The sequence below is a fragment of the Pteropus alecto genome, unplaced genomic scaffold (genome assembly GCF_000325575.1).
Source record: "Pteropus alecto unplaced genomic scaffold, ASM32557v1 scaffold8, whole genome shotgun sequence".
In the NCBI taxonomy this organism is placed as follows: domain Eukaryota; kingdom Metazoa; phylum Chordata; class Mammalia; order Chiroptera; family Pteropodidae; genus Pteropus; species Pteropus alecto.
The window spans coordinates 1,551,031-1,564,931 of NW_006494609.1; the positions used below are offsets into that span (position 1 = coordinate 1,551,031).

General features: G+C 44.1%; 1 protein-coding gene across 1 annotated transcript in view; it reads right to left on the reverse strand.

Moving 5' to 3' along the window:
• DPF3 (double PHD fingers 3) overlaps window positions 1-13,901 on the reverse strand; it is a 189,119-nt gene that overhangs the window by 41,546 nt on the left and 133,672 nt on the right. Inside the window, exon 5 of the mRNA XM_025042073.1 lies at window positions 9,127-9,222. Coding sequence (XP_024897841.1) covers window positions 9,127-9,222 — 96 coding nt within the window. The remainder of the gene's footprint in view (window positions 1-9,126; window positions 9,223-13,901) is intronic.

The following is a 13,901-nucleotide window of genomic DNA, read 5'->3' on the forward strand; positions in this document are numbered from 1 at the left end:
TTCCCTCTCTTTGCCTCCTGGCCTCTCCTCCCCGTACATGCGCGTACACGCACGCTTGCACACACACACACACACACACACACACACACAGAGCGCACGACAGCCAGCTGCCCCCTCCCCCCCTTGCCCTCATTACTCAGAGTTGACCCAAAGAGGGAGCTGTGGAAGGGCTGGCAGTCACCCTGAGGCATTGACAGGCCTCCCTGCCTGCCCATGACGCCGAGGGTGGTCACCCTCAGCTGCCCTTGCCCTCCCCATACCCCCTCCATGAAGCCAGGGACAGCTTGATGTGTGCAACCCGCAGCCCTGTCAGAGTCGCCTCAGAGCAGGTGAAAGCAAGTCAGGCAGAATGCCGGAGACAACAGCGGACTCGGGGAAGGGGCTCTGAGAGACTAAAAATACCGCCAGGGACAAGGAGGAGACAGGCAGAACTGGAAGCAGAACTGGAAGCACAGAGCTCCAGCTGAGCTCCAGCGGGGGAAGGGGGGGGCCTGCTGAGAGCCAGGGTTTCATTTCACTCTGCAGGCCTAACCAGTGGGGTGACTGAGGGCTCCCACACTCTCCCTGTACCGCAGTTAACTCAACTGCAAAAGGATAGAGGCTATAGGGCATTGGGGAGACATGCTAGGGATTCTTATAGTCTCCTGGAATATCTCAAGCTTGGGAACTCGAAATCCTACTTGTCTCGCTCAAATGTCACCTCAGAGACGCCCTCCCTGACCAACTGATATCTCATTGTTCTCTTTCCTCTACCCTGCTGTACATTTCATCCCGGCACTTAGCACTGTCTGACATTAGACCATACATGTGTTGGTGTACTTAACTTTTTGTCACCCCCATGTAAGGGTAGAGCACATGTCTATTTGGGTCACCACTATCCTTGGAACCTGGCAGAGGGCCAGCCACTCAAGAAGCACTTAATAAACATTTGCTGAATAAATGAATCCATCAATCAGCCAGTGGTTCCGTGAGTCAATCATCTTTGGTTCTTCTCTTTCATCCTCTATATCCAAGTGCTAGTTTTTCTTCCTTCAAAGGCCATCTTAGTCTTTGCATTTCCCTTAGATTCCACATTTTAATCCAGGAGCTTATCAATTGACCCCTGAACTGCTCAAAGAACCCACCAGCTGGGGTTCTACCTCTGCATTGCCCTACCCAATCCATCCTATGTGACTCCCAGACCAAGCAGGCAAAAGGAATAGAGAACAAGAATTCAGGATCATTCATCCATTACCACCTAAATAGAACCCACTGGCATGTACAATGGTGACCTAGTGCCAATCCCCCTAGGTTCACCTCAAGCTCATGTCATGTCCACGCCTTTGTTTTTATTGATCCCCACCGTGGGCCAGCGCCTCTGCCCATCCCCCCCCATATGATGCATGCATTTACCCTCTAACCTCTCACTGCCCCAAGACTCTTCCTCTTGCCACACTGAGGAGTAAAAACAGCATCAGCTTTAAAGTCAGAAAGACACAGGTTTAAGCGCCAGCTATGTGTCTTTGGGTAAGTTACTTCTCTAAGTTTTTGCTTTCCTAATTGTAAAATAAGCATAGCAATACCTTTATTGTACAGTTGTTGAGTGAGTTAGAGCTAAGGGTGTGTGAAACCACAGGGGATAGCACTATGTCCACAGGAAGTGCTCAATAAATTATTTCCCCTCCTTGCCCAAGTTGATCTCTCTCCTCTGAGTACTTACTGCATTTGGTTAGTGCACAGTCAGAAGCCTGCTGCTTTCTAATTGTATCATGGCTATTTTCTCCTCAATTTAATTCCAATATTCTTGAGAGTGAAGATGAATCTCATACCTTATTATGAATCTTCAACACTTAGCACTATGCTGGGCACATAGCGTCTAAAGCTTTCACATGTATTAGTTCAGTTAATTCCTACAGTACCCTATGAGTGAGAGCAAGTAATATTATTCCCATTTGGCACTTGATGAAACAGGTCCTGAGAGGGTTCATGACTCGTCCACAGTCACAGAGTCAGTAGAAGGAGTAGGACCAAGGTTTCCAGACTCTGGTATAGAAAACACTGAAGCTAACTATCTGAAAGAAACCAGCCCTCCCTCTCTAAGAACTGCCCGCCCGCCTCTACCCCTCTGCACCCCATCCCCATCACACACTGGTGGGCCATGACAGCCGGGACTGTACCACATGGCCCTGCCCCCTGGCCATAGTTGATTGGCTGGCTCAGCAGTAGATACCTGGCCTAAACTGGGCCAATCACGTTCTAGATCCAAAGGACCTGGGAAACAGTGACCCTATTCGTACAGGTCACTTAATCTGTAGGTCCGTCTGGCAGTTCAGGAGCTATGGGGCCACATGCACAGAGAAACAGGAAAGGCAGTCTTGCGAGAGAATGATGGAACAAGAAGTAGAGGCTAGACGCTGCCTTTCCCAATCCTAAATCCTTGCCACTTGCTTGCCCTTCCTGAGGTTTGACTCTTCAAAGAATGCTCAAAGTTGGAGCAACAGCCCAGCAGTATTTGAAATACTTCCCATTTTTGCTTAAGTTGTTGAGTTTCTGGCAATTAAAAAACCCTCGACTGGGACAGACTCAGAGAGCTAGTTCCTCTATACTGTTTGTTCTCAAATAGTGGTCCAGGGATCCTTGAGGGTTCCTGAGACCCTTTCAAGGGGTCTGCAAGGTGAAAACTATTTTCGCAGTAGTACTAAATGTTATTTGAAACTTTCACTCTCATTATTGCACAAGTACACAGTGCAGTTTTCCAGAGATTACATGACATGATCGTGTCATCGCTCTGTGTTTGCATATTCTTAGGTTTAGTATTTTTTATTTTCATTTCTAATATGGTAAGTATCATTAGTTATAACCTACCATAACAATAGCTTTTGGGGAACTCTCTGTAATTTTTAAGTAAAGAATTCCTGAGACCAAAAAAAAAAAATTGAGATCCGCCTCTCTACCTCGTTGCTGTTTGAAGTGTGATCCTCAGGCCAGCAGCACTGGCATCACCCGTGAGCTTGTTACCCGGGCAAGATCTCAGTCGCCACCCTGCAGACCTACTGCATCCGAATCTGCACCTTAACAAGCTAGCCAGGTGCTTCACATGCACATGAAAGTTTGAGAAGCACTGGACTATACCACGGTACATCAATAAATACTTACTGACTGATTGATAAACTGATTGATAATACTCACATGGATGACTCAGAGGAATTTCATGAATTTTAAAGAGTGTGGATTTCTTAGACTAAAGTTACCAGACACAATCATTAACTGTTGAGTATGAAATTCCCTCACCTCTCAAGGAATCTCCATTGTCAGAACTCCGAGAGTTGTTTCCTCTGCTTGCACCTTCCTAAGAATATCTAGCCTTTATTAAGCACTCAGAATTGTCTGTGTATTATTGCTCCCATTTTAATGATGAAGAAACTGATGCCCAGTGTACTTATATAATTTGGTCAAATCACAGAGGTTACATAATTCACCCAAGTCTTGTAAGTAGTGGAGCTGGGGTTGGAACTCATGGTTCAAACAAGGCAGAGGCTGTTTTTATAGTCACTACCTTAGCCCTGGCTTCCTCAATAAGCACACAAAGCACCTGGGGGTCTTATTAAAGTGCAGACACTAATTCAGTCCATCCAGGGTGGAGTTGGGTCCTGCATTTCTAACAATCACCCAGGAGATACTGATGCTACAGTATAGTGCACGGCCTCAGACTGCCTGTCAGTCCTGAGAACAGAAATGGGTGTGATTGTTCTCCAGGAGCCAGCAGCAGCTTGAATACCCCACTTTAAAAGGTGGCTTGAGAGGGAGAAAAAAATGGCGTAGATGATAGATGCTCTGTTCATTCTTCTGGCAACCAAATCAAAGTTGTGACAGAAACAAAGAGCAGCAGCAAGAAAAAAATCGCCTGGGATCTAGACGAACAAGCCAAACAACTACAGAGAAATCCAAGAAAGCACCCTGCAACGGCAGAAAGTAGGACAGGGTGAGGATGCGGGGCTGCCGGTCCAGAGCAGCTGAAGAAGACGGAGACCGTGGCAGCGGCAGTGGCAAAAAGCTTAAAGGGGCCGCGTCCGCCAGCGGATTTTCGTGGTGACGGACCTGCTCGCTCTGAGCACCAGTGTCGATTCAGCTACGTGCGCAGGGGCCACCAAGGACTTACAGGGAGACATTGTCAGAGTGAGGGCTGAGGCGAGACTTACTCGGTACGGAAGTGCCATCGGTATCCATTGTTCTCTGTTGAGCCCTCCCCAATACCAGTGCACCAGACACAGCACCGCCATAACCCTGACGTCATCAAACTAGATAACAAAAGTCGCTCCGCCCAGAGGATTCCCTGAAATCCCGCCTCCGCCAACTCGCAGCCCCACCCAAGCCACTTCCAGGTATATCCTCAGCAAGTCAGGTGCTCATTTCTGAGACACTGGTGGAGGCAGCTGTCCTCGGTTTCTAGTGTGGCCTTTTGAGGCAACTATAAGCACAGCATCTGTGGATTGCTTGCTGAATCTTAACAGGTGGCCCTGGGGGGGTAGAGGCTTGGAAATTATTAATTGCATAGGTATTATGAAACAAGTGTATTTTTAGGGGCTGCAGGTAAGTCATAAATCCCAGGAGACATGAAACTGAAGATGACTTTTTTTTTCTGTGAGATAGTTTTCAAGTTGGACTTTAATTGCAGAGTAAATGCTTTTAAGAACTATCTATTTGAATACATATTTATAATAGAAACATTAGAAATTTAGGAATAAAATGATAGATTTTCTTAACAGATAAAGAATATACCCTAGATGAAATTAAAATGTATTAAGCATCTGCTGTGAGTGCCAGGTGCTTTACATGTGTTATCCTAGTTATTCCTACAACTCACAGGGATAAATATTCATATCTTCATTTTACTGATGAAAAAGAAACTGGGGTTCAGAGAGATTGTGAGATTTGTCCTGGATTTCAAGCTATTAAGATGATACCATCGGTATAAAGCAAATTTTAGACATATTTCAAAGTCTCTTTTCTCCTATTAGAAACATTCCCTTTGGAACATCAAGTGTACAAACATTTGCATCGTAAGGGTACCAGAAGAAGAAGAGAGAACAAGGAATTGAAAATGTATTTGAAGAACTAATGTTGGAAAACTTTCTTAACCTGGTGAAGGAAATAAACCTATAAGCACAGAGAGTCCCAAACAAGATGAACCCAAAGGGGCCCACACCGAGACACATCATAATTAAAATGCCAAAGCTTAAAGACAAAGAGAGAATCTTAAAATCAGAAAAAAAAAAAACAAACACAATTATTTACCTACAAGGGAGCACCCATAAGACTGGCAGCTTATTTCTCAAAAGAAACTTTGCAGAACAGTAGGGTTTGGAACAAAATAGTCAAAGTAATGAAAACCCAGGATCTAAAACCAAAAATACTTTATTCAGCAAAGCTATCATGTAGAGTCAAAGGACAGATAAAGAACTTCCCAGACAAAAATTAACTAAAAGAATTCACCAATATCAAGCCAGAATTACAGGAAATGTTGGAGGGACTTCTTAAAGAAGAAAAAAAAATGTATCAAAAACAGGAATAAAGAATGGTAACAACTACATCCCTATCAATAAGTATCTTAAATAGAAAAGAATAAGTGCTCCAACCAAAAGATAGAGTGGCTGAAAGGATAAGAAAACAAAACCCCTACATATGAAAAGGAAGGGGATGGAAAAAGATGTCGCTTTGATGGACCTAGAAAGTGTTTAAGTTGGACAGAGAAAGATAAACACTATATGATTTCACTTATATGCAGAATTTAAGGAATAAAAAGAACAAACTAATCAAAAGCAGACTCACAAATATAGTTAGTAGTTGATAGTTGGGCACAGGGAGCATGGCAGAGGAAATACAGTTAGCATTAATATGATGGCTAAGTGGAGGGCCAGGGAGGAAGGGAACAATTGGAGGGGATCGTTTTATGAACATTATAGATGTCTAACCAATGTACTGTATACTTGAAACTAAATAAATTTTTTTTTTTAAAAAAGTGGCTGAATTGAGGCTGTGGGTGAAGCAGCTTCACACATTTATTCCAGCACAGGCAGGCTCACCCACACTCTTCCAGGTCCTCCTATGGCTCCCACCATGGGTGACATGTCCACGATGTCACAGCACAGTGCAGAGCCATTCAACTGCCCGTTGCCCAGATGAGGTGGGCCAGGAGCTATTCTAGGGTCCATCCAGCCCCTTCACTGTGTTCAGGTCTTCCTTCGGCTCCCACAAAGCTGAAATGTGACTTTTTCTTTTTCTTTGTCATCATTCAATCATTCTTTCAATAAACTGGTCATTAGCCATATGCTGGGCACTGGGCCACACATGACCTGGTGGAAAAAGTACAGACCTGTGTCCAAATCCTGACTTCTTCCTTACTAGGTTGGATGACCTAGAGCAAGTTACTTAACCTCTCTGGAAGTGATAATACGTGTTGGAATGAAAGAAGCAGTGCCGATCGACAGAAATATAATGCAAACCACACATGTCATTTTAAATTTTCCAGTAGACACATTTTTTAAAAAGAGTAAAAAGAAACAGGTGCAATTAGTTTTAATAATACATTTTACTTAACCCAATATATTCAAAATATTATCATTTCAATATGTAATATAAAAAATATGAATGAGTTGTTCTGCATTCTTTTCATACTATGTCTTAGAAATCTGGTATGTTTTACATTTACAGCACATTTCAATTTGAACCAATAACATTTCAAGTGCTCAGTAGCCATATGTGGCCAGTACAGTAATGCGGTATAAAGTACATAGCCATCACTCTCCACGTGGTAGCTCTTATGTAAAGAGTCTCATCACATTGTTTGGTATATAGTAAGTACACAGTAAGTACAAATGGCTGCTACCGCTGATGTTCTTACAGAGAAGACATCCTATTCGTATTTGATGACTGTGAGTTCAATAGTCTAGGTTTAGGTTGAGAGTGGAGAAGATGTGAAGAGGACTATTTCCCCCTCCACAATCTACTCAACTAAGTTTGGTTTGGGCTGAGGGAAGGGATGGAAGCAGGCTGGAGGTGACCAAGCTCTTCGAGTTCACGAAAGGCCCAGAAATTCCACATTCTATGCCTCCTTTAACGATGGAATTAGATAATCTTATACTGTAACCTCCAATGAACTCATGGAGCTCATCAGTGGCTGCTAAAGCAATTAGGTGAAAACTCGATGGGCAACTTTATAAGAAGAGATCAGGCTGACGATGCCCAAACTGCATTTACATCCTGATGAAGCACACGTTACACCTAGGAAAGATTCTTGCCCCACCAAAAATATTTACGCACATACAGAGTATCTTGAATCTCACCAAATCCCTAATCAAACCACCAGTTTTCAGGAAATAAAGAGGATAGAGGAACACATTCAATACAACCAGTCCGCCAAATCTAGAATGTTGAGAAATTCTGTAAGACCAACCACCAAAGTTCTTCAACGAATAAATGGCACGGAGAAAAAAACATTTATGCATGTGTGTGGTAACATATAGCAAGGAAGCGGTATGCTGTAGAACACAAGAAGTTTATGTTTCAAACAAAACAACTGTGAAAAGCATTTTTTAAAAAATCAGGGGGAAATGATCAGGAACTGGATAATAGATATTAGAATAATTGTTCTTTTATTGGGTATAATAGTGATATCTTAGAGATATACATTGAGGTATGTTCGGGTTAAATGATAAAATATCTAGGACTTGCTTTCAAATATTCCATACATAAAAATATAAAACATACAACCAGCGAAAAGTGAGAGAAAAGAATAGATAAAACAAGATTGTCAAAACATTGATCATTGCTGAAGCTGGGTGGCAACTGTCTAAGACAGCAGTCCCCAACTTTTTGGCACCAGGGACCAGTGCTCCTATGAGAATCTAATGCCTGATGATCTGAGGTGGAGCTGAGGCGGCGATGCTAGTGCCGGGGAGTGGCTGCAAATACAGATGAAGCTTCGCTCCCTCGCCCGCCACTCACCACCTGCTGTGCAGATATAAAAATGTGCAGCATCAGAGGGCTGCCTGGCCCAGACTGAGAAAGCCCAGCTTTTGTCAACAGGTTAGAGGATCTCAGCTCAGTGTAGACAGCACTGGAGCACTTAAAGCAGTCACCTAGGAACTTGCATATGATAGAGCTTTCCAAGCATACCCCGGACCTGCTAAATCAGAACTTCTAGGAGTAGGCCCTGGGAATCTGCATTTGACAGGCTTTCCCGGTGATTCTGATGTATACCAAGGCATGAGAACCACAGGAATAGAAAGGCTTGCCTTCATTTTCACTATATCCAAACCCCCAGGGTACCCAGGTCTAGCCTTTTGTCTATGGGAAAGTAAGGGTCCTGCCAGTGCCTGAAGGAGCCAGACAGGCCTGAGAGTTAATCCCTGGATATAAAGCCGCGGTCTACCCCCAGAGGTCCCTCCCCAACTGGTTATTATCAGACATCCGTGCAGACGGACCCCTGAAGGTGACCACCAAAAGCCTCTTTGGGCTCAAACATGAGGACTCTGAGGACCAACCTGAAACCACCACCCTGGTTTGGCTCCCTACCCTCAGCATCACTCTCATATTCTTATTCTTTCCACCACAGATCTCCCCTCTGCCATTCCCCAGGTGTCTGTTTTTCTGTTGTTGTCGTTTTGTTTTGTTTTTTCTACATTCCGGGATCACAAAAGCCTCAAAGTCCAAGCCATACCTGCTTGGCAACCATCAGCTGTGGTCCTTATGCCTTCCCAGCAGGATCCTACTCTCTTAACTAGTGAAGAGCACCCCAAAGCAGGTATCTCGACCCTGTCATTCTGGGGCAGTCCCAGGGACAGGGAACTTTCAACTTTCTTTTATGACCAAGTAATGGGGACAACTGTCAGATTTTCCTTGTCCTCTACCCTCACCCTGATCCCACCCCCAACCTTCTCTGGACCCTCGCTATCCTCTTAGGACACCCTCTGACTCTCCTTTCTCTTGCCAGCTTTAAACCCTTGCAGGCTATCACCCAGGATCGCAGCCCTTCTGGAGTTTTCCTTTCTGAGTTTTCTGCAAGGAAGGCCATGGGTATGATCTCTCTCTCGTTGCATTTTGAAAGCAGAGGCCAACGTTTCGCAAAGTCCTGGCGTCCCAACTTACCCGTCCTCTGGTCCTGTTCTTTCTCTTGGGAATATCCTCTTCTAAATCCTCTTCTTCATTTCCTTCTTCGACATTTTCATCATTTTCCAAAACCCTCTGAAATGACAAGAAAATGAAGAGAAGGGTTGAGGAATGCAAAAGAGAAAACCATTAGAGGGGAATCTGGGCGGTATTGCATTTTGTCATTGTGTTTTAACAAAGCGAAGATGCTGCCATTGCTTGGGAAACAGGGCTTTCAAAATGCTGCCCAGAGTTTGAGCCCTCGGCAGTATCAATGCTCTCTCCAACCCTTAGGCCCCGTCCAGCCACGTCCTCCCAGGACACTGACCTTTTACCACTCTCTTTGCCCAGGAAAGGTTTTCTACAAAGAGAATACTCTGGGGGGAGCAATTTTCTATGTGGACTCGGATGTTTTGTCAAGACTTACTTTCTTTAATGTAATTTTCCTTCTGTTAGTATGAACATATGAAAATACATTTCTCTTTTCTCTGCCATGCTGGAACCCATTTAATGGAAACAAGTAACTTCCTGTTTATCTGAACAGAATTTGACATTAATATGTCGTTCACAATCAGATACCCATTGCTATTTTTTTTTAAATTGATTTTCATTACAGCACATTACTTATCATGGACCTTAAAGATCATGAATTTACTCTCTCTTCCACAGTTCTATCTTATTGCAGCAGAGAATCCCATTTCCATTTTACAGGTGAATAAACTGAGGCTGAAAACAGGTCTGACTACTTAAGATCATACAATGAATCAAAACCAAAGCCAGGTCAGGTTCGTCAGCTCACAGTTTCCCATTTGTTTCTCAGCCACGTGTCCGAAGATCCCAAGGTGTATTATGGCTTACCCTTGCTATAGGGGCGTGAGTACTTCATTTCCCTTGGAGAAAGAGGGGCAGGACTGCATATCTCAGAGTGGGTAAGATAAGGAGATAGAGCATGGAGCTCACTGGACTCCATGTCAGGGGCCCTGGGAGTTTCTTTAAGGGCTCACTGTGTGACCTTGGGTGAGTCATCCTCTCTTCATGCCTCCTTCCCCAATTATAAAAATAGGAATTCATTCACTCATTCAACCAACGAAGATTTGTCTAGTGTTGACTATATAGCAGGTGCTATGCTAGACAAGCCACAAAATGGCTACAGTCCCAGCTCCAATGGATTTTAAAAGTCTAGTGAAGGGAGGACAGATTTAAACCACATATATAACCAATATAATTACAACTGCCGTAAAAACAGTGACAGGCAAGTTCGAGCTGCTATTAGAATGCGTTCGAAGGAAATTTAAGTAATCTGAGGGTCGGGTTACTTAAGGCTCACCTAAGGAAGTGACCTAAGAAATTTGGGATGTAAAGGAGAAAAAAAGACTAGCCTTGGAATGGGGAAAGGGAGGAAGAAGGAAAGGAAAGTATTCTAGGCAGAGGGAATAGCATAAGCAAACTCTCTGAGGCAGGGAAAAGAACATGACTTGTCCAGGAAGCAGAAAGACGCCAATGTGACCATAGCTCAGTGGCTCAGGAAGAGACTGGCATAAGATGAGGCTAGGAAGGTGGGTGTTTATCATGTTAGACAGGATAAGAGCATCCACCCATTCTGTGGTGATGGTGTGACAATCCACACGGCGATGAAAAGGCTTAAAAAGCAGCACGCACTGCACTGACATCTGATACCATCATCATTGTTCAAGTGGCCTCCTGGACAATGCCTGTGGCCTGTCCTCAAAGCAGGAAGCCCAGGAGTGAGTTACCAGTGACCTCCTCCCACTGCCTTCTTGTCAGAGAATTCTATTCCAATCACTGGGATCAGGATACTGCTACTTACCAAATCCTCCCAAAGAACTCAAAACAGGTCTAGTAAATTCTTCTCTGACGTCTCTACTAGGTTTATTTGGGAAGCCAACATGAGTCTCTGGGCAAAACTTAGCCATCTAACAGAGAAGCGTTGTCTGCTGGACACGACCTCTGACCTACGGCTAGGAAGCACTGGCACAAGCCTCCTATCCTCCCTGTATCTAGGCTTCCTGAACGGTAAATGGGAACATGAGTAAACGCCAACCAAGTCAAGGACAAGCTAAATGCTCTGCAGCCTTCAATGAAAAGATATAATATAAATATGAGGTATTGTTATTACAACTATTGCTGTTGTTCGTACAGCCATCTTGCAAACTTTCTGGCTCTTGAAGTCATTTAATCACGGTAAGTTCCACGTGCCTCAAATTTAAAGGTCATTGCCTCTAGCATCTGAGCACAATTCTGATTCCTCTCATTTTTTATTATGAAGATATTACCTGTGATATGGACTCTAGGTTGGTAAGTGAAAGATTGGCGAAGGAGGCTGAGTTAGTCCCCAGAAGTGCCACATAGCCTCAACGTCCAGGAGTAAACTGACTTCTCCCTCGGGCTCCATTCCTCCCATTTCCCATCCACTTCTCTAGGTCTCTAGAATCTCTCATATGTGTCCCAGATTGACAGCAGCCACCCCAACGTGTTTGCATTTCCTTTGACATGACCCTGATACCAGAAGCCTCTCTACCTAACTGGGGAGGAGGCAGAAGTCTCTAACAAAGGTCGCACTCAGAGTACAGGAAGCAGAGGGGGCGTCCTGTATGGGGAGTAAAGGGCAGGGGTGTTCAGCTAGACACGCAGCTGATGCCCCCCGGTAACACTCTTGCATCCCCTCTCCAAGGACATTATCTGGAAAATAAACACATTTTAAAATAACTTTTCTCGCTGTTACTTTAAACAGTTTTTATGATGATGATAACAATGGTTTGTAGTTGTGCTTTTAAAAAAAAGAAAAAGGAATTCCTCTTTATTTAAAGACTCCATTATCTTTGGCCTGGGAAACTATAAAAATCTCCTGATTTCCCTCTTTCTGCTTTTGGCCCTCCATCCAGTCTCCTCTCCAAGCAAGGACCAAAGAGATCCTGATCCTGATGAAACTCAAATTCACTGTCCTAAATAAAGGCCTCCATATGGTTTCCTTTTTCATTTCCCATGAAATCAAGAGCCTCTTCCATGTCCTGGGAGGCTGTAGTGATCTGCCCCCCACCCCTACCCCTCCAACTCCGTCCTAGGCTCGTCTCTCCCTGGCGCTGTGCTCCAGCCACACCGGCCTTCTGTCTGTTCTTTCAACACAGCAAGCTCAGACCTGTCTTGATGACTCTAAGCAAACTGTTCCTCTGCCCAGAAAGCTCTTCCCTAGGATCTTCACTTTGCTGGCTCCTTCTCATCCCATAGGACTGAGGTTAAATCCCTGTCTTCCCTTAGGATGCTACCTAGAATCCGTTCCTCTTCTTATTCTGAATCTTCATACTCTGTTCTTTTCCCGGCATTGACCCTGAAATGCGACTATTCTGTTTGTTTACTTGCTTTCTGTCTGTATGTCACTCCAGAATATAAGTATAAGTGGAGAGGACAGGTCTCTCCTGGTTTCTCTGTTTCCCTAGAACCTAGCACAATGCCTGCTCAGAGGAAGCACTCAATAAACTTTGGTCGAATGAATGAAAAAATGAATAAAACTGTCCATTTACTACATATGTACTTTATTTTAATAATCAAGCCCATAAAGACACGTAAACTCATTTGGCTTATGGTCCCGGTTTCAGCCCCAAGCTCTGTACATTGCAGACATTCAGTTTACATCAGGGATGATGGTGATGATGATTCCACAGTGACAACCCATATACTGGCCCAATGCTGCCTAAGAAGAACTCAAACCCACCATCAGCTTTAAAGGGAAGAGTCTACCTGTCACTAGAGCATCAAGACTTCTGGGAAATGGTTCCATCCCATTCACTGATGAAGTCACATTACATTAAATGAGCAATATAAATGTGACAGATATTGACTCCAAAGGTCTGAAAGTCCAAAAACGGGGGGTCCTCCCACAAGGAGATATATGAATAGCAAAAAAAAATTTTCAAATTTTTAAAGTACTAGATACCCTAAATGTCAGAGATAAGAAGAGATCCTTCCAGCTGTGGGGGGAATCAAGAAAGGCTTCATGGGGAAGATGGCTTTGGAGCTGAGCCTAAAAGATGGGTAGAATTGGTACACGTGGAGATGGAAGAAAGGTACCTCAGATAAAGGGCCCAGCATGACCAAAGGCACAGAGGGAAGAAGGCTGAGGAGTAGAGAAAGTAAAGGACTAGTGGGAAATAAGCCTGGAATCTAGGTTAGGAGCAGAGAGAAGAGGCCCAGGAAGGTCACACTCATCATTGCAGGTTTATTTAGTAGGAAACAAAAGTGTTTTAGCTAAATTTTTTTGTAATGGGGTAGCATAAGCAGAGCTTTGTTTCAGGATGAAAGGTCAATGAAAGTAAGCTATGTTGAAGAGGAGCTGGGGTAACTCAGTAAATATTTATTCTGCACCTACTATGTGCCAGGCATCGTTTGGATGCTTGAGATATTTAAGTGCGCAAGACAGACAAAGACTCCTGCTTTTGAGGAGTTTACATTCAACTGGATGAAAAGATAAAATAAATAAAGTACATTAGATGGTGATAAGAGCTGGGGGTGCGGGGAAGAAAAGGAAAGCAGAGTCAAAGACTCGGGGGTGCTGGCGGTGGGCAGGGGACAGCACAGCTGTATTACATACAATGGCCAGGATGCCTCAGAGAGAAGAGACAGAAGCAAAAACTTGAAGAAGATGAGGTAGAGAGACAACAGGCTATCTGGCGAGAGGACTTTGCCAGCAGAGGAAACAGCCAGAGCAAAGCTCAAGGGCTTGGTGTATCCAGGAGCAGCACAAAGAGGCCAGGGTGCCT